The 22,228-nt window shown below is 36.0% G+C and overlaps 1 protein-coding gene across 3 annotated transcripts in view; it reads left to right on the top strand.

Moving 5' to 3' along the window:
• Positions 1–22,228, top strand: part of LOC126867835 (rap guanine nucleotide exchange factor 2-like) — a 249,371-nt gene that overhangs the window by 53,645 nt on the left and 173,498 nt on the right. For 2 of the 3 annotated variants that reach the window (XM_050622811.1, XM_050622812.1), the window contains exons 3-4: positions 10,420–10,547; positions 12,006–12,089. In XM_050622811.1, coding sequence (XP_050478768.1) covers positions 10,420–10,547; positions 12,006–12,089 — 212 coding nt within the window. Of the gene's footprint in view, positions 1–10,419; positions 10,548–12,005; positions 12,090–16,402; positions 19,468–22,228 lie in introns of those variants that run through there. The other variant, XM_050622817.1, reaches the window with a different exon arrangement.

A 22,228-nucleotide genomic window follows, 5' to 3' on the forward strand; every position in this document is an offset into this window, starting at 1 on the left:
GAGGGAAAGAAGAGTTTGTGCTTTTGTTGAAAATTCACAAGGATCCACATTTTTTTAAACGTTACGCTTGATACATATACTGTTATGTTTTTTGAATCATCTTTAATTTACTCGAGTTCTTGTAAGTTCGAAGAAATATCAATGACAAGAATCGTTGTTAGTACGCGTGGTTTTTTATATTAATATACAAATTAGTTACAGAAATAGCAAATATAGCAAACACAGGAAATACGATAAAACATAAAGAATTTTCCTCGATGCATTTGCTCCTACTTTATAATGCAGAAGAATCGTATCCTTCCAGATCAAATTCCCTTGAGAGATCCTTATCGGTGTCACAAATCAAAATCATATGATAAAATAAAATTTACGTTATAACATTTTTTTTTGAGGGGGGAATGCAGCCATCATTTAAATATTACGCATCATCTAAAGTTTACGATGGTAGCCAATAAAGTATTATCCAATAAAATTCAAGGAACTTTCGTCCAAATACCAAAACACGTGTAAACGTATATTTCTTTTTTCTCCGTGATGGTTGAAATTTTTTATTTCGATAGACTGGTCGCGTTTAGTTCGTTTTTGGTACGTGCATGTTCGATTTCAAGCATATGTATGTAGCTATACCGGATCATGGGAAGGAGAGAAAAAACAAACGAGAATATGAGTTCAGTAGCTGGTAACAAATATTTAGAAAGTTGAAGAGCAATATTCCGAAGCGACCGTGCGTACGACGTATGAGCGATTAAAAGAATGAGTGTACTGTGTTTTGTCCCTAGAACAATTCATTCGCGTTGAAACGTGTACACAGATCGTCTGAGAACGTTTTCTCCCTTTTTTTTTCTAGCATTATTCCACGAGTCAAGCGTACGATCGACATTTTTCCTGAAACGAAAGGCTTATTCATGACAGCGAGTGTAAAGATGAGTTTCGAATAATATCTAGGTTGCTTGCCCTTTCATTTACCTCGCAAACTCCCTTTGAAAATATTTTGTTATTATTTTTTAAGGTCCATTATCTTCCGGGAAATTTTAGATACAAAAGCATGTTACGTACGTTAATGATGTCTGCTTCCCACATTTATACTTTGAAATTAGGTTTGGCTATTGTTCCCAATAATTTATTTCTGTGGATATTTTAGTTGTTCCTGTTTGTATAAAAATGATAATTTACGCTATAATTTTTTCATCAGCATATATTTTTTTATATAGAAAGATCAGTTCTACGACCATCGTTCTTTCTTGAATTACAATGTACGTGGAATTTTCTCTATCCAGGTTTCCACGTAGAGTTTCACCCTTTTCAGTAATTTGTCGGAAAACTCGTATCACGCATATAATATAATGCATATGGTAATTAGAGCAGTTCGTTATAATAATTACTTTATTGTAATTACTTGCTATTAGTTAATGTGCATTTAAATAAACTATTACGAAGAAAATAATTCAACAGTTTTCCGTGCTGCATTTAAATGATCGTTAGAGCAATTTGACAGACCTTCCCTCCTTTTAAATTGAGCTTAATTAAATGTTCCTTGATTCAGATTGTCGATTTGTTCCGTAATAGTGCTACAGATCTACATCTTTAGCCATACATAGTATACTTGCATTTGCATAGTATACTACTGCTTCTACAAAAATTCTAATCTATGAAATGGAAGTACATGTTTCTTAATAAAACTACTCCCTCAGTGTTTTTTTTTCTATATCTACCGTGTGACGATTTACTTACCATAACACGTTTACTGTGTACCTTTTGGACGAAATACGCTCGGATAAATTCAGAGGTAAACGTCTGAGATTAAACGCATAATTCTGAATTAGGGTCTAGTGATCTCGTAGCGTTAACAGCAAAACATAATATGTACTCCTACGAAAGAGCCATAAATATCCTGCAATTGCAATGTCGTATGGTGTCATATGATGGGTGACACAATTTTTTACTAGATCATCATAAATATATTATTTGTTATTTATACAAATTGTTATTCGAAGGTTATCTCGTGTGCTGAGTCGACACACATTTTCACGTAATACACGTAATATCGTCGACAATTTAAAAATCACGAGAAAGAATTTTGTAATAATCGTTTACATAACACATTCTGCAAAATCCTATGATATAGAAATGATAAATTCACTTTCGTTTATTACATTTGACATCGTTTAATGAAAATATTAATAAAAGAACATATTACGAAATTTATATAGTACGTTGTATAACACTGTATCTATTTACGATATTATCATTTAATATCCATGACATTTCAAATTTCACCGTTAAATAATTTTCCGATCGATCGAGAAATTCAAGTCAAACTCGTCCCTCGGCTTTCCTTTCGAAAACAGGTTCGAATGCACATATCACGTTCGCGATATCACGAAGCAACTTTTTCAGTAGCAAAAACCACTTTCAACTCGACTCATTTTCCGATTAATATCGAACGAAGCAATGGAATCGATAGGAGGCCGATCACGCCAGGACCCGTAGTACGTGTCTACAGTTTCGAACGAATAAAAAACACATACAAAAAAACAACCCTCGTTGGTCAGATGGAGCAGTCCTAATCCATCTTCATACAGGGAACTGCTCCGTTCCATAATAGATAGAAATTTTGTTTCACCGTTACGATGCTCCCGGAGGGTTGAAATAATTGATATTTACGCGGCTACACGAGGAACCCCTTTTAAAATCTTACGAGACGTCTCGCAACGTGGGTTCATACGATCCGTACGTGAAGGTCGTCCAGTGTTCGCTCCACTTTTCGTAGGAAAGGCGAGCAAAAAAAGAGCGAGCCAACGGATCGAGAGGCGAAACGTGGTCGAAACCGCTTCGGAGACCGACAGGCGCCGTACAAAACCTTGATTCGCAAGTTTTCGTGGTTTACAAAGGTATTTACCCTTTGTCAGAACGAGAAACTTCCACCTGACGCTCGTCACGTTGTTATTATTTTCCTGCGTTTAAGGGAGTGTTCTGCCATTAGACGCGTTTCTTCGAACCGTTTGTACTTAAAGAACTTAGGCATTTTGTATGCGTACAATTATTTTTGTCCGTGTTTCATTGTAACATACACAAATTTGAAAAGAAAAAGAGAAGAAGAATTTTAGAAAGGCGTACGTTTGTCAAGAATATTTTAGTTACAGGTATTTTCTGTAAGTATTTAATCATGTTTTAGTAAGATGTACAAAATTCAAACGAAAGGTAAATGAAAATGGTTTTGAGAAAACAACATTGAAAAATAACCATGTTTTCCAAGTTACCGATATTTGTATTCACAATTTCAAGTAGCCGTTAACACGAAAACTATGAAAGTGGTCAAAATAACTAAGACGAAATTTTTCATAGAAACTTTGTAGGTTTACAACGATACAACGTTTTTAGAGATTTGAGTAATGTAAGAGAAGATGTATGGATAAAAGTTTCTCTTCTTTCATGACACTTTCGTGATTGATTTCTTTGATGCAAGTTATGTATACACTTTAGTTATTGGTAATTTTAACTTTGGAAGTCCGAATACAAAGTTTCTTATGTATATTTTTGAAACTGTATGCTTGGGAAGAATGCGAAAAGACCTATACTATGTCCCGTCTGTGTTAAACAATTTTTATAACATTTGTCTGATGTCTTCTTCTTCTCATGAGGTATTCCATTGTATGATGATATGCGCAGATAGAACATAACAACTGTATATCTCACGCGTGCTAGTAGTTAACGCACACAGCACATCGTCCAAATTAAAATAAAATACTCAGCAGTTACACCTAATTCAGTCCATTTGATTTATAGTTAATTTACAATTCAGTGATTCGATATAACGATATCAACGAAGTGTTAAAATCTGTCACGTTCGCAATTTTCGACAGAGCGAACTTTGGAAATTCGAAAAATTTGCGATATTCCTCGTGGTGCGATCGATACCACGCTCAACTCGAAACAATTGGCGGATCGCGCTTTTTTTGATTGATTAAAAGAGTAAATTGCATTCCTAGTTTCGCGTAAAATTTTTTGTATATTTGAGATAGAACCTGATTTGTTATCTGGAAAGCTCGTGGAATTAATCGAGCAACGACTAAACGAAGATAAAGAAAATGAGATTTTTTATTTTGTAATACGATTTCAGTGGTTAAGAATATAGATGCTTGAATTAGAATTTGTAAAAATTTGTACAAACGTCTGCAATCTGTCTGCCACAAATATAAAAATTTGAATCAAATTGTAAATTTAGTGGGCTGACGTTTACGTTAAAAGAATATCGAGTATCTCTGCCCCAATGTTAAAATTGGAATCAGCGAATTTTCCATCCTTATTTTATCATCTAATTCTCATTGATTTATTCCTAAACGTAGCCGGTTATAATTCACCTAAACTATCTCTCCCTGCAGACTTTACACGATATACTAAGCGGAAAGGAAGTTGAAACGAAAGGAGAGCAGCTTTGTTTTAAATTCAAATGATCTAAATCCTCGACTCGAGGGGAAGTTAAACGCTCTTATCGCGTTTAAGAGCAACTTCTTTATTCCTGGTCACCTGTTTCCGTCCGATTATCTGTCTACCAAGAAACAGTACGATAGTCTGGTAAGAAAAAGTGTCTGTGCAGCATATTTTCTCCCATTGTCTTCCATTTTAACTCGTCCAACCGTCCCAAACCGGGAGTTTGGTTTAGGATTTTCCTGAAATACGCATTTATCTTGTCTTAGGTTGCAGCAAGAACGATAACGTACAAGCCCTCTATGGGGCCCCTTATCTCGACTGGCACCATGGCCAGCGTAGCCGTTACGATACATTAGGAAAGTCGATTTTATGATATTTTTGGAACGGTAATTTCGGGGATTACATAAATCGACGGGCATTACGTTCGATAACCCAGTGTTCTGCAATCTTGCTTTTACAATACACGCGAAACAGAATCAATATTGCTATTCTTGCAATAAGGATTGGTTCGATGGGAAGGTCTTCGAAGAACCGTAGAAAATGCTCAAGTAATTTGTTGCTTGGGATGAAACCTTTCTCGTGATTGGATTTTTAGTAAATTTGTCGATGTTTGACTTTTTTAACGTGTTGCTGATGTTATCGTAGATATCGACGTTTAAGTGATTTTGTAACGAAACTTTTTGTAGTGGAATTTATTATCTTCTTCGTGTATGAACGAATTCTAGCTTCGTTTGGATTAGTCAAGTTATCCGAGTTCAAGGTAATTCGTTTACAGCGTGAACCTGTTGTTTATTTCACTTGAAATATCTTTTTCAGGTTTTTACGCTTGTTCTTATTACTCGAGTCACTTGAATTAAGTAAAGTATGCTAATTGAGTAAGCCAAAAGGGTGTTCACAAAAGTATACTAACAATAAGAATCTTATATAGATATTTTATTGAAAGGTTTTCATATCGTAAATGGTCACACTCATATCGTAAATTATTGCATAGTATGTCAATAATTCTTGTTCGTTGATCAACGCGTGTTTAAAATATGTTCAAACCAATGTTTGAAAGGTAATTTATTTATTAAAAAATACTAGCGAAGATATTTCTACTGCAAATGAATCGACACGATCAGTACATTGAACACGCTTCGAAGCTAAAAATCAAGCAAGCATTCGCTTCCATTTCGTTTCGTCTAAACTGTAAACGATCCACGAGTTTGCCTATATTTCATTGAACTATTAACGATGATTGTGGCTTGCGTTGCAAACAATCCAGACGAAACGGCGCCACGAAGTTTGCAAGTTGGGATTAAACATGCGTTGGAACAGACGGATCAGTTCGATTAGGGATCTGACGTGATGTTATCACAACATATGTACGTAGAAAACAAGACGAGTAACGTCTGAGCCAGCCTGTGTTATTAAACTCGAAAATGTTAGGGTTGAAGTTGTATGGGATAAAAATTTCAAATTTCACTCATTGAATTTTAAATCTGAAATTTTGTATTTCAAATTTCAATTTTCCAACTTTCAATTTCTCATCCCTAACGCTAATTATCGGGTTCTACATTTCAAAATAGCACTATTTACTACGAAATTCTTATCTACTTAACGTTAGACGAATCAGGAAGCTTCTAAAAGATCGTTTTATGAAAACGCATTAAGTCGCATACGCGTTTGCGATACAATTAGCACGAACTCCATCCAATTACGCTGCCATAGTTAAACGCTTCGGCTGTGTATCCTATCCAAGTTGAGCAACAGAAGTGACGTAACAACATTCAGCGTAAAATCCCACGAGTGTTTGTATTGATTGTAACATCGTACAATAAAGTTATACGAGAGAAATAGACGGTTTATTGCCCAAGAGTAAAATTGTAAAAAAATTACAAAAACGTGAGAGCTTTGTTCACAGTAATTAATTAAGCTCTCTATTTAAAGTATATACAGTAAACAGGATAAACATGATAAGCACTGCCGTATTATCAGCATCGCAGAATTAAACTCTGCATTAAATCATAGTTTATATTACATACTTTAATTAAACTGTATATTAATACCATAGAATTTTTATTAATCCCTATATTAATATGTGATATTAAAAGTGAGCTATAGATGTGAGATATTAAAAGTGAGCTATAGATTTCCGTAGAGATCCCTATCTCATTCGGTACATGACAATTTTATTTATTAAAAATTGAAATTACCAAACTCCTTTTAAGTTTTCTTTTATATGAATATGATTCTACCTGTTTTATTATCATCGTGTAATTTTAATTATAATTATTTATATATAGTATATACGTGGAAAAATATATTACGCAGGCTATTTATTTTAATGTTATATCACTAATTCTTTATATGTTTAACTCAAATGCTGGAAATTGTAAGATTCTTCGCTACGCTGTAACAATCAAATGAAAATTCAAAATTCTGCTCTCGAAGTCGAGTTAAGAGTTAACTTCAACGATAATGTCACGGAATTCTTACTAAACTCAACACTAATATCAGAAAGAAAATTCTTACTGAACTCTGTTACATACTCGTGTCAAACAATTGTTATGAAACCCTATAGCAATATGAATTAATATCGAAAAATTCTTTCTAAATTTATTAAATATCAGTATGTCAGAATTCTTGCAGAACTTTCATTCATGATATATCGTAAACAACGAATAATCGCATTACGATCGAAATACACGGAAGATTGTCTAAAGGTTAGAAGGAGAACCTTGGAATATTCCCAGTTCACCAAGGGGGTGATCTGAAACTAACGATCTGAGAAGTTGTCTAAATTGCTCGTTCGTTAAATTGCGTTCGTAGAAGAGGATGCAACCTTCTCGGCCCTGATAAGACGCCGCGCGGCCTTAATCACGTAACATCGATTATCGCGAAAGTCGATGCACGTTATAATACACGTCGCGCGTTGCGGCTCTAATTATCGTAACGACCACCGCCCTCTTCCACAAATCAACTACGGAATATTGTTAGTAAAATTATACACGCGTAAAACGTACAAAATTATAGGGTTGTTTGAAAAATTCGTAGCATTTTTTCTTTTCTTTTTTTTTTTACCGAAGCAATTGGAATTTCTATATGAATATTATTTTGCAGTACATGGTACGTTATATATCGTCAAACAAATTACGATTACAATTAGAATATGTTTCACGTTTTACGAATTATGTATTATCCAATTGTCTTATTCAATGTAAAATTGTAAAATTATAACAGAGAAATCTATGATCTACGACTCGTTGTTCGTCGATTTATTAATATTATTGGTTCGAGTAATAAATTCGTCCTATACTAGCATATACATTTAGAAGGGTATCATAAAAATTGTTTGAAAAACGTGAAGACACGTATATCGTCTTTGCTAAAAGATATGCATACACGTACTATTTATAGAATAAATATTTTCCTTTTGGTTAAATATGTATAAAAGAAGCCAATTCGCTAATTCACCTTCGTTGTTCGAATTTGAAAGTCACATCGATGAAAGTTTCTCGGCTCTTGCTTATGGAAAGTCGATCGACCAGTCTCCTCTGCTCGTCTCATCAGCAAATCAAGCGTGGAAATTGAATCCTTGCTCCTTTTCGATCCCTTGCATCGTCGATCCACGCTTCGTCTCCTTCTATGTTCAATTATCGAACAAGAGGATTCTTTTTGTACTCGATCATTACATTTTGCGAATGTTACTTTTCTGATAATTTCAAGGACACGAAATATAAGCCAGTTGTAATTTATTTTTCGTTTTTGTCGTCTGTTTCCGAGAACAATACACGGACCCCACAATACGCTCGGCTATTACGCCCTCACCGGAAGTACATTCAACTATATTAACTTTTCGACCGACTTTAATTACGCCCCGTTGAATGCAACTCGTGGGAAACGTATTACGCGAATAGAAAATCGCCTGAAATCTGGACTTTTGATGGAATTTGTCGTCGCACACTGTACCTCGTGCAATTGAGACAAACTGCGACACGCTTGCATTGCCATATTCTAAACGGTTAGATTTGGAGGAAATGTAAGGAAAGATGGAAACATACGAAACGAAATACGTTATAGAGTGAATATTGGCGCAGGCTCGCGAAAGCGTTCGAACGCTTGTGGATATCTTTTATGATTATATTATGCGTGTTACACGAAATAGTTTGAAATTTCATTAGCACTGTTATGAGACTGGATTATCATGATTACATGCATAAAGTTTTGTACAAGTCTGAAAATACATATAGAAATTATAAAATATTAAGAATCATATTAACAAACCTGAGTATTTAGTGAAACTATACTAACGCTTGTTGTACAATTTAAGATGATTATTCATTCTGTATACTAACTTCTTACTAAATTATGTTTGCAATAAATTTGTTGTAATTTCTATGTACATTTTAGAATTGTTTTCAATTTTGATTAATATAACGATGGCAGTCGTGTCTCGTGATAATGCTTAGGAAATTCCAAAATGTTTTATATGATAAAGATGCGTAAATGTCTTAATACGTTCCAATGTCTATAGAAAAATATAGTTGTTTAATTAATCCAAATATATCCTACGTAGAATTTCACTAATTTAAGCATGGGATAAAAAACTAAAAGTACAGGTTTCCATAAAGAAAATCATGCTACTGGTCTTTCAAACGCTCCGTTGCATAAAATTAATTCCAGTTGCATATGGCACCTTGTACACGAAGCTACAGAGTGAATTAGTTTACCTTCAAAATGGTTGAATGCACAGTACAAGTTTTTCCAAGCGTTTTGTAAAATTTATATTTTCTATCAGAGCAATGATATAAAATAATAGTAAAGAGCAATATAAAATAATAATAATAAATAATAATAATAAATAAAAATAATAATAATAATAATAAAATAATAATAAAATAAATAAAGAGCAATAATGATAAAATGCACTGTTTTTTCTTTTAAAGTTGGAGCGCAAAAAATTATAAACAATTTACATTTTTCCAATTCTTTTTTAATGTCAGTAAATCTACTTTGAGTAAAAATATCTACGTTGCACATTCATAAACAAAGATGATTTAAAAAAGACAAATATATATAATCAATCTATGTATATTAAATAATTTTGATCTGGACGTTGCCAGTGTAAATAATTATCTACAAAAGCATATAAAGATTAAAACAAATAAATATATTTAATTGATATTTAGTATAAAAAAAAGGAGAAAAAGGAAGAGAAGAACGTTGAGGAAAAAAGATCACTTTATTGAATTTGCTCCGTCGTGTCAACGCGGTTAATAAGCACTGTTCGGATGATCAATTTGGATAACGATAGCATAGAGATCATAGTATACGATAACAGGGCACATTAGGGTCGCATTAGAGGCAATTGCGTTGGCGCGCGCCTCGTTCGAGTTTGTAAATTGCTTCGCTCCTACCACCGATAGGTTGATCACGACCTGTAAATTCAAATGCTACACTTCTGACAAGTACGCTTGCGCGAGAACTTTATAAACACGGTAATTCAGCTTGGAAGAAGCTCTTTCACAGTTTCTGAATGTGAAATGCTTCGAGTTTGTACTGCAAACATTGTTCGAATAAATATGATATTTCAATCCGTTCAGAGGTTTTCCGGTGATAAGCATTTAAAAGGTTGAGATTGTAAAAAGTTTCGAAATATTGATTTATAAACCTTTTTAGAATTGTTTTTTTATGTATAGTGTATTTTATGATCGAAGTATATCTAATGTTTTTTTCCTTGATACGTAGTATTTATGTTTTATTTCATAAAATTCGCTACACGTAATAAAACAGTCAAGGAAAAAGATCGGACAACTCATATTTTTGCTCAAATTTTTTACAGTTTTATAAGTGTTTTACATGTTGATATTTTTTATATCGGATCAATTTGTTTAATAAAAATTTATCGTAATTATCTGTTAAATAAAATTGTTATTTATACTTTCGTATATAACACAATTCTATTTGTTTCTTGTACTTTATATATTGCTATTTTTTCTATTTTAGGATCTGCAGATCATATACTATGGTCTGCTGGGTCTGGAAGCGTTACGGCCGTGCAGAGATTCCATTCTCCGTGGGCTTTGCAAAATTGTACGATACGAACGACACCATGCGAATCACGTACTCTATTAGTAAGTTCTATTTCATTCTGTATGTCGTTACGTTTCACATCGAGACTATTTTCGAATTCAGTACATACCTACGTGTGATAGTAATAACAATATTTTGAATTGGCGCTCGTACTGATCTCGCGGAATTATTTTGTACTTTTGTCGTAGAAAAGTTCTCTACGTTATCTGAAATACGTATACATATCTCGTGATAAAAATGTAGTAGAAAATTTCATTATCGACAGCTTTTTTATACATACATGCTCGATACTGTTTTATCGACGGGTTTCTTTCTTACCTCTGGTAGTAAACTAGAGTACCGTAGAAACAGATCAGAGATGTCACTAGATATTGCGACGTTTAGTCATTTCCCGCGGTTTTAATGAACGACCTGGACGTGTTGGTTAGTGAAAGGGAAACATATTTTACCTTTGAGGGAAAAGAATATAATGCAACAAGATTTTCTAGTAAGTAGACCGAGCGTCTCACTTAGATCTTGAATTTGTATTAAGATAAAGTTAAAAAATATAAAACACTGGTATTAATAATACTTATTAAATATTTGTTCAGTAAACTGCTGTTCCTATAAATATACGTATAATCTTGGGAAGTTGTACGGTTTATGTTTCATAAGAAAATTTGTTTACTTGACTGTCAAGATGGTGGTAGTGTACGTTTGATATTTCCGCAATTTATAAATGGTAATATGTTTCTTGTTTTGCTTAAATCTAACTTATTTCTGTATAAAAAAATTATCGAAAACAAGTTCTATGAATAAATTTGTAGTTTAGATAAATTAATTATTATTATGTGACATAAACATTTTATCGATATATAATAATCCATCTTCACTTATGCACTTCATCCATACACTTATGAATGCGAGGAATGCATTTACCACGAATAACGATGTATTTTATGATTACGAATAACAAGTCTAGTTTTTGCATTTGTAAAGTTAGCTACCTGATACTTTCTGAGTCGCGAACTTCCGGTACGTGCAGTCACTTACAGAAACGAGAATTTCACGACTAATTGATGATTATTATTGTCTCGTTATTGCAAAAAGAAACTTTTTCACTTCTCGATTACTTAATACACTCAAATTTTACGTGTATTTTCAACTTTGAAATATATTCATATACAGTTTTTTTCAACTTTTATTTCTTCGCGATTTACAATAAATTTCCTTTAGATGAAGACATACGGTAGATGTAATGACAAATAATTTTAGCGATTTAGAGTGTATTTAGGGTGGATTATCTAATTTTACTGTATATCTTATATTCTACGCAATAAAGATCGTTAACGGTATTTATCGTGTAAAGTATAGAATATAAAATAAATTCAAGTAATCTACCTTAAATTTAATCCAAACTATAATGATATGCTTATGTACGACTTAAATCTACATTTGATTAAAATAAATTCTGATAGTAGCAAGTGAGTAAAATAAAATATAATTCGAACCATTTTCAGTACCGGCGAATTGGCCACAAGCTGGTACATACTACTGTCCGGTTCTGTGTTCATCGATGGCTCGATGTTCCTGCCTCGTTCAAGGTAAGAAAATCTCCACATTGTCATCATTTTTAACTTGCTTTTCAGTCTCTCGTACACAATCTCGAACCTCGTACAATAATATCTTCCCTTTTATTTATTATTCTTCGATATTTGCTCGTCAATTTTATCCCTTATAATCACACGCAAAACGAAATAGAAAAGTAGTGAATTTCGTGTCGAACAAACGACTATGCTTGATTTATTTAAACGGCTTCCGGCTCGGTTGATTTGCCTTAATTTCACATAAGATTTACATTGCAAATGCAACACTCGTAACTCTCGGTACGCGATAAATTCACGTGACTGTGTTTTGGAACGCACCGACGACGACGACCATAAATCTCTGTTATTGTAATCATAATTCAACATTTGTAATTTCATCCGTGGACTTCATCGCGCGTCCATAATAAATCGCCCCTGAAAATCACCTCGTAGATCCAGTCATCAACCGATCGTCTGGCTTATAGCAATTAGATGGGATTTCCATTGTAATACACGATTGATCGTATACTTTGATATTTTTCGTGCCAATTTCTTTATTCTTGTTGGATCTATTCAATTTGTTTTACAATTGATAAATCAACAAGATTTATTAAGAAAATTATTAGAAATATCTCGCACAACCTTCTATCTTTTTTTCCTGTACTAAATTTAAGTATCGATTAAATTTTATATTTATAAAAAGAATATCATTATTTAACAATGTTATAAATCTAACGTTATAATAATACGATATAGTTTTATGGTACGATGATAAGGTATAACAACTGGACTAAGACACTACGTGTGTATTTCACGTGATATCCCTCCAGTCACGTTTATTTCTTTCCTATTTCTGTTTTCTCTTGTTTTCAATATCATAGCCATACCGAATTCGTTTTACGCGAAGAAGCTGCCGAGATAGAAATCGATCGTGGCACGTATATCTATGGAGACTTTGTACGTGTACCGGGTGTACGAAAAATATATACGATTTTTATGGAATTTTTCATGTCGTTTACATTAATAATCGTTCGAAAACATTCATAGTGTAAGAGGTATTATGCTAGTGCTGATAATTTTAGATATTTAGAGTTTGGGTTATTATTGAATTATTGATTCTATTACAGCAAGTGTATAATTAATAGCACTCAATTTTGTGAACTTATATTGTCGCCGATTAAATTTATGCGTATTAATTTCTTTCTTACATTAGGTTGAACCTTTTTTTATGAAACTGTGTAAGAAGATGACAAAAGTTGTAGGATACGAAGAAAGATATATCACTGATTATTTACTGATAATTATTACTAGATAGTTGTTCATTTTTATCCAATTTTACGAAAGGAAGATTGGAAGCATGATATAATATGTAGATTACATGGAGTAACCGATTACATTGCAATCTGTTATTTTCAATATTAATCCGTATTTCGTAAATATTTGGTAGAACATCTTCTAACTCTAAGTATCTCACGCGTGTATACATCTATGTAATGTTATTTGCTATAAAATCCACTATATAACGTAATTATCTCATCCAGCATGATACACAGCATGTATGAAAAAAATTGCAGAACTAGTAGTAACCTCAATCCTCTGCAACCCAGTTTTCATTTGCTTGTTTCACAGAGAAGTTATCTGCAATTAATTACTATTTTTCACTTTTAATGGAAGAACTAACAACTGATAATTATTATAAATGCATCGCGTGACAACATAGCAATGGTAGATTTCACGATAACGAAGATATAAAATGATATTTAAAAAACATAGACGAATGAATGTATGAGCTTGTAGTCATACGGTGGTACAGAGGATTGATACGAGATATTTGTAGGACGCAAATATGGGTTGCAATACGAGACAGATTTTGCAACTTCGCGATCACAGTGTATATCACACATACGCGAGGCAAGCTCATAAATCGTTCTGTACCAGGGTTACGGTCGCAGTTTTCTCTCTTTGTGTCCCTCGAACCACGGAAATTCTCATTAATCGTGTAACCTCGTTCTTTCATGGTGTAGGTACGTCGGGACATATTATTGCGGCGAATGTATTAGATAATCTACTTTTAATGAAATTCAATCACTGTGAGAAGAAAAAGCAAATTTTCACTGCGTTAGTTTAACGCGTGCCTCTTCTATTTGTTTGCCTTGGATGCACTTCGGGGATCTAGGTTTGCTTACTTTCTTCGAATAATTGACGTTAAGAGAACAAAAGGATTGCTTATAAAAATGTTAAAGAATATCGTATCGTTTAAAAATAAATTTTAATTTTTGTACCAGTTTTCATATAGAGAGATACATTATAATAATGATAAATATGTTATTATAAAACAAAGAACATTATATATTTAGGTATTCTCGTTCAACCGAGACTCTATGCCCAAGATCTATTGCATCGTGAATTTCATCATCCTCCATTTCTCTTGTTTTACTCCGATATAAGAATCATCAGAGTGTGCTCAATTTTTTACCATTTCTTTTTACACCAAACTTGTCCAATTCTCACCGCTGGCATCGATACCCGAGTGGAAACATTCTCTTTCGTACTCATTCTACCTCGAACATTTTCGCGCTAGATTTCGTATTCCGTCTACTCGTCGAGACACTTTTACAAAACGTCGACGCGAAGCCCACGTGCGATTGCGAGTTCGCGCTTCACGGTTTCTGCTCTCCCATGGACGTAAACAGAAAAATTTGCCCACTAACCACGGGTGTGGCTACGTTTTAAGTATTCCGTCTCTCTGTACTCTCGCCGCCTCTCTGCAGCTACCTCTCTTTATTTCCTTCTGCCTCGTGTTCCTCTTTTGTTACTCTTTAATGTACTCCTATTCTGTCTTCCCCTCCATATGTCATCCGTCTCACTTTGCCCTGCCCCCTTTCTCTCCACGTTAAAGTACTTTTACCAGTACGCTACCTTCCCTTCTAACTCTTTGCTCCGATTCTTTCTCCTATCTCCGTTCTTCTTCCTTGCTCATCGAATATACATGTATCTTCCTTCTTCCTTATTTTTCGTACGCTCCTCTCGCGCCCATTCACTTGCTCACTTTCTCTCGTGTCATTCGTCTCACTCGCGCCAACGTCACCTAGCGTACATTTACTCACTCCACATTCTTTCTCGTACGCTTACTCACTCGCTCCGTTTCTTTCATGGCGCTACCGTCTTTATTCGACTCACTCGATAAGCGTGTTCTCTCGCTCCACACAATCTTCCCTCCTCTATTCGGCTCTGCCATCTCGTAATCGTGCCGAGAATTTACGAACCAAGCCGAGTTGAGCGCTGTCTAAGTGTATCGAAGGACAGCGATATAGGAAGATGCGTGCAGGCGAGAAGGATAGCTATAGAAGTTAGCGAACAGAGAGTGATTCTCTGGAGCGACAAGGAGGAATATAGAGAGTAACGTAGAGTGCAGTGGAGAAAGACGGAGTAAAATAGAGAGAGAGAGAGAGAGACACTTCGATCGCAGGGCTGTAGCAAGCATCGAAACTTTTGACTCCCTTGGTAGATAGATTTTCATTATTTCGTTCCAAAGGGATTACGAGAAGTTTGATTCACAATGGAAAATGTCATTAATCTTTGAATATATAAGAGAATTTCGTATTAAGAAGGAAATTATTTTGAAAAGAAGAATTCATTTAATCAAACGGAAATTTGTATCTGTATAATTATCGATTTTTAGGTTGCTTTTAACGATACAATTGCGGCAGCGAAGATTGTTTCGAGTAATTTTCGTTATTACAATCGTCCGAAGCAACGAAGAAACAAATCTTAACACAGAAACGTGCGAACTTCCTCCCGATTCACAAAGAAAATATCCACTCTTAAACATTCTCCAGTCGAAACATCTAGTTCACCGTATAAATTAATTCTTAACAAGAATCTCTGTCAAAGAGAAATCTAAAGGAAATGTTCTTCCGATTATCTCGTCGCTAAATATTTCATTCTTAGTTCTTGATATTCGATAAACATCGAAACCATCTCTTTACGCGGTTTCAAATTTCCCTCTCGTTTGAATCTCGTCGCATAAATCATCCGCCAGTCAACCCTTCTTCCGCACGATACGATCGAAGTCACAGTTACCTCTCGATAACTAGATTTTTTAGAAGATCCGCCATCCCTGCACGTTTTACCATAACAAGAAACATGGACGGGACAAATAAAACTGAAAACGAACCCCCATCGATTTTCACGCCGGGGAACCCCCTCTATAGGCCGGCTCGCGTGGCACGCTCACGAGGGACACACCGGTGGCCACGAGACACTGGGTACAACACTGAAAGCGTACAAGAGAGAAAGAAGGGGGGCCTCACCTACCGAGAGAGACTCCAGTTCCAGTCTTCTCGAGTATATCGTGGTGGCTGGCGAGTGTTGCGATTAATACCGACTGCACCCGCGAATCGCATTCCAATCCCGGCGATTCCCATCCGCGTTTCCAGAAGAACTACGTTACCACACATGGACATGTAGCGTGTGTTGGTTAAAAATCATAAACGGAACCGTATACGAAACGATATAAAAAAGAGAGGGAAAATGAAAAAGAAAGAATAACAGAACGATTCTGGTAAAGTAAATGGAAAGTCGCGAGGTGTTGAATAACCGCACATGGAAAATTAAAATCAACGTATAAAGCGCTATAAAAGGAAGAAAAATAAACGACGTTAAGGATTTTGATAAAATTAATCGAGAATCGAGAGGAATTGCGTTATCGCTCGTGGACGTGTAGCGCGTGTTCGTTAGAAATCGATATTTAAAAGGAAAAATAGGGAAGAGTAAAAGATAAAAGGATTCGGATAAAATAAATTCAGAGCCGAGAGGTACCATGTACTGCACGTGTAGCGTATGTCGTTATAAATTGTCGTATACGAAACTTTGTAAGAATTAGGAAAATACGGAACGTCCGAGAAAAGAAGAAGAATAAGAAGAGATAAAAAGTAAGAAGGTAAATCGAAAAAATTAACGGAATCGAAGTACGCGTCAAAATTGTCGCGTACAAGCTCGAGAAGAGTGTGTTTATACAGCGTCTGTCCGATGGTCAGTAGTGCACGCGTGTTCACCGGTGTCTGTCATCCGATGCAACGTGTCTTAACGATCGATTTTCGGGATAAGAAAGAAAAGAGCGTGGCCTTTCCGACACTGCACGTGCGCGCCGCCTTCTCTCTCGCTCTTCTGGCGGATCCTCTTTTCACAGCATTCGAGAGGCGTGAGTAAAACAACAGCGGCGAGCGCGTACCCTTGGACCTCTGTACACGCACGTCGGATGCACTGGCTTCCTCGCACCTCGTCGCACTGACGCAATTGCCCTCCCGCTGGGCGAATCGTCGTCGATCTCGAAAGGCCGTCGTGTCTGCGTAAAGATCACGCACTGTTGCCCGTGAACCAGACAAGTCTTCTCCTCTGTATTCTTCCGAGTCGAATTGATCTTTTAGTCTACGAAGACAGATTTGAGGAAATTTCCTTGGATTCCTTGAATCTTTGGACATCGTGGAAAATCGTTGACTACGTCGTATAGAAAGAAGGAAGATAACGTAAAGAATTTGTGGACTATCGATAGATTCTTCGAACTCTGCCGAATTGTGTGTGATCGATAGATTCTTCGAATTCCTCGAATCTTTGGATTATTGAGAAATGATTGTTCCCGACAAGATATAGTGGAGCGTCGTTCATAATTCCGTTTGATCCAGAGACATTCGATCGGCGAGAAGGTTTTACGTGCAGGACTCACCCTCCGGTCCATGAATCATCAGCACCGTGGAAAATAAGAAAAGAGACGGATATCGATAGATTCTCTCTTCTCGTTTCTATTGAAAGATATCGCACAATCTAAACCGAGGACGATTATCCAAATTATCGAACAATTCTCGTAAACAATTTACGGTGGAAAAGTCATTCGCGGCCCGTTCTTAATTCGAGAGAAGATCGTTCGACGGTAGAAAATCAATCCATCGATCTTGACAACAAACTCTACGTCCATCTTATAGTGCAAAATCATTCCTTCTCCTACCCAATTATAGAAAGTCAAATGATTCGTTGTATTGGGTAAAAAGATCGAAATTACCAATGCACTGTGGATCGCCATTGAACAATTCGATCGGATAGGAACGACCGAGAATCGAATAATCGCGTACATCGATCTTAAGGAGGATTTCACCGCTCGCCAAAAAGTGGCGCGTAGATCACTCCTTGAAGCGAGCTGGCCGTGGAACTCGTTTGGAGTGGAGCGCGAGCTACGCATACCGAAATCCTGGGGGACCAGTGACCCGTGTGCAAAGGAAAACCGGAGCCAAGACGGGAGCACCCGAGCCTGTCCGTGGCACCCAAGCCTCTCGCCACAGCGCACCCAAGTCTGTCGCTGACCGCTCTGCCTACTTACGAACCTCGAGTGTGGCATCGATGATTGCTTTTCGATCCACGACACGAGAACGAGTCTCACAGAAGGCTTCTGCCTGCTCTTCGTCCGTGTTTACAAGAGCTCACGATCCACTATATACACGGCAAACTTACCTATATCGCCTTTGAATAATTACCTGTTCGCTTTCACCTAAGAAGCGAGTCGAACTTTGCTCAGAGGGAGCCGAAGGTATTCCATAATAAATCTAATAATCGAGCTAACGGCCCGTAGCTGATCGACGAGGGTGCGTCACACGAAGGGATCGTTCGTTTGCCAAAAGGAAACGTGTCTTCGTAGTTAACATTCCAAAGGGACCTTGAAGAGGATCGAACATTCGATTTGTACGGCAGATTGGATTGACGTAAACTGCCGGAGGATCGTCTTTCCAGGATAAAGTTGTCTGGGGATCAGACGCTGTAAAGTGGCACGGAATTTCGCGAAGTTGATACGCTTTCAACGAAAATCCAGAGTACGCAGAGGATTATCGGGAAGTATCGGAAAATTGGAGACGGTGAAAGAGGTGTTGGAATGGTTGAAAGCATCGTGAAAGATCGAGGATCTTGAAAACGAGTAATAGTGGAGAGAATATTGTAAGCAACGGTAGTGAGAAGAATTATGCGTATGGATTCCAGTGACTTGCCGTTGGATTTTGTTTATGAGGATTAAATTTCGAATCTTAAATATCAAATAGTCGGATCTACGTAGAATACAAAAATCGTGGGTCATTTGTACGAATCGTGAGAGTCTGGTGGTTATTCGAGTTTGTTGGTAATTGAGACAAAAAATAAGAAGGGTAGAGGGTTAGAACAAGTGGATAAACGTGACGATGTCGTTGGTGTGAAGAATTATTTAACTGATCAGTACGATCGCGTGATTCTCCAGCGTTTCGTTGGACCGTTTTAAAGACAAGGGAACAGCGAGGGAAAAAGCCGGCAAACTGGATGCTCCAGACGGTGCCTCGCCTTCCGCGCCCCCGCCTGACATTACTGTCACCCAGGATGACCGGTGAGAAGCCTTTAATTTAACTTTAACCATATTCTTTATCTCGCCACAATGCGAGACGTTGATGGGCCACCATCGTGTCGCTGCTGTGTTGAATTCTCGTGGTTTTACTCTGTCCGGTGTTTCGCTCGTGTTTCAACTTTTTGTGAATAGCCACGTCGTTGTAAATAATTGGGCAAGCTTTTGTGTGAACTGCTTAGTCACCTATAATTTCCAATTTTAAATTCTTCTTCACACTCCTAATGTTTAAATTGGTTATCATCCGTTATTACGTGTATAATGTTTTAGTTTATTTTCTTAATTCTTTTACGGTCTTCAAATTCGATATTCCTATTCGACTAGATCGCGTTGTACGTATTTCTTTCATTTATACGATTCGCATCAGGATTCGATGGTAATTGCGTTATATAAAAGGAATTGATATATCTGTCTTCTTAAGTGGTAAATTAAAATAAAATTCTCTTAATTTTTACTTACTTTCCATTTACGTTTTGTTTACATTTCTGAACAAGAAACGAATCGAACGTCTATTCGGCCTGTTATGTTAATACACAGAAACAGTTCGTAGAACAATTGGAATTAGTAAATTCTAAAGCGCTAATTGTGTTCTATGGTTATGCAAAACTACAGATCGTAATATAGATCCTTTGAAGATCATTCACATCCGTTCCCTCATAAATTATCATATATTTAAAGCTAACTTCCTGGAAAGAAGCTAATTCAGCGTCGTATAGATTTTAGATCGCCAGATAGATTATTATTCTGAAATAAGCTATTATTTTTTATCCTCTTAACGTGTTCATTTCGTACGACACGGATCCGACACGTATTCTTAGATTATGTAACTATCGCAAAACTGTGAAAAATTTCGTAATAATTTTTCTAATATAAGATATTTTGTGAACATTTTTTACTGATATACGGTAGTAATTAACGTGCAGGAAATAGACATGGGATCAGTAGCGAGCACGTTAAATATTCTTTACCATCATGGTTCAAATAACGTTAGGATAAAATCACCGATGTGCATCCATAATTCAGAAAATGTCAGAAATATTTTCGATACAGTAGATTGACTTACCGTATTAATTTTATGGGTAACGATATTTCGATGACCTAGTTTATCCAATATTTGAACGCCCACGTATTTTTAGTATTAAATCATATCGCTTTATAAAAAATTTTAATCACTACGTTTTAATTTACTCGTTCGAACTGACTGAAGTAATTAGAAATTTCATACGAAGTAGCTTTTATTTTTGCTTTTCGATATTGCTACCTCGTAATTAAACTCGAGCGCATTCTCTACGAATCCTAAAATAATTATTTATTTTAATAACGGCGCGCAGGCCTTTAATTTACGCTTCCAGTGAAATCCAAGAGTGCCAAATATGTATAATAATCACGGCGGAGAGTGGCAGATTATTAAAGTGAAAAGTAATAACCGTGTCAAGCGTAGGCTTTAATTCAGAAAGAAACGTGTTAGGTGATAGGGAAACGAGCAAAAACTTCTCGTTCGTGAACTGGTGCGTAATGGTAGAAAAGCAAAAAGCCCCTAGATCATTTTCCTCCCCGGTGATCGGATGGAAATATTTGCAAAGGAATTCTTGTGCAATTATTAAGGCTCGTATTTCATCCGGATCAAAGTGAAAGTCGCCTCGAAACATGTTAGTTTTATAAATCATCCCGAGTTTCATAAACTGACTTCTTTTGGCCTCGTATTTCATTCTTCTTTCCTATTGTTTCCTTTTCTGTCCATTTTAACATTGTTCTTGATGTTAAATTCTATAGATATTTGCTAGTTTCTTCTTCATCTATCAATTTTAAGTAGAAATTTCATATTTCTTACATTTTCCATATAAAAATCTTTGCTTTTCGTGTACAATTATTGCCAAAAAGTTTCGACCACGATACAGTATCGTTATATTGTGCAGAATTTGTGTGTGTATAGAAATTTACCATCTTCCTTACCTATAATCACTCAGTATGCAATCGGTGTTCACGAAAGAAACCTAAAAAATGTTTAAAATTTTTACATTTTCCTTTATCTTCGTTCTCCGTCATCAATAATTTCTTTCATCATTAGTTTCATCAAATTGTCAATAATTAATCACACAGGCCTTGACACAATATTAATAATCTCACAATCAATAATAATCGCGCAGAAAGGTCATCAAAAATGAACCAGACCTAACAAGAATTGCTACATCGTCCTCTATTTTTCATTTCTTTCGAATTACGCGTAGTCGATATCATAATTATTAATACGACATTACGCAGTCAACGATGATCGCACAAAAAAAATTCTCAGAAATTGACTACATCTTAACGAAAATATATGTAAGGAAAGGTTGAACGAAGGGAACAAGAGAGTCGGAAATAATTAAGCCAAAACAATATAAGTACGCCCACGGCTCGTATTCACGGGGCAAAGTTATACGAACGCAACGTGGTGCAATGCACGCGCATCCATTCATCAGAACAAACTGTACAAAACAACGTGCAGGGAGAACGCAATGGAATGTCGAAGCATTTCATGAATATTCAGGCACGTCGAAGCTTCGTGTGGAGTCGTCATCGAGCCTCGATCGGTCTCGATCAATCTTCTCGCATCGAACACAATTGACCTCCACGAGCTTTTGCAGTATTATCGATTGTCGAGGTTTTCGGCTGGCATTGTTGTTCCACGGCTGTCACGGGTGCGTGCACGTGACACGGCATTGTCAATAATACGCGTCACGTTTCAATCCCTGCTCCGATAAAC

This window comes from Bombus huntii, chromosome 7, assembly GCF_024542735.1.
Source record: "Bombus huntii isolate Logan2020A chromosome 7, iyBomHunt1.1, whole genome shotgun sequence".
NCBI lineage: Eukaryota > Metazoa > Arthropoda > Insecta > Hymenoptera > Apidae > Bombus > Bombus huntii.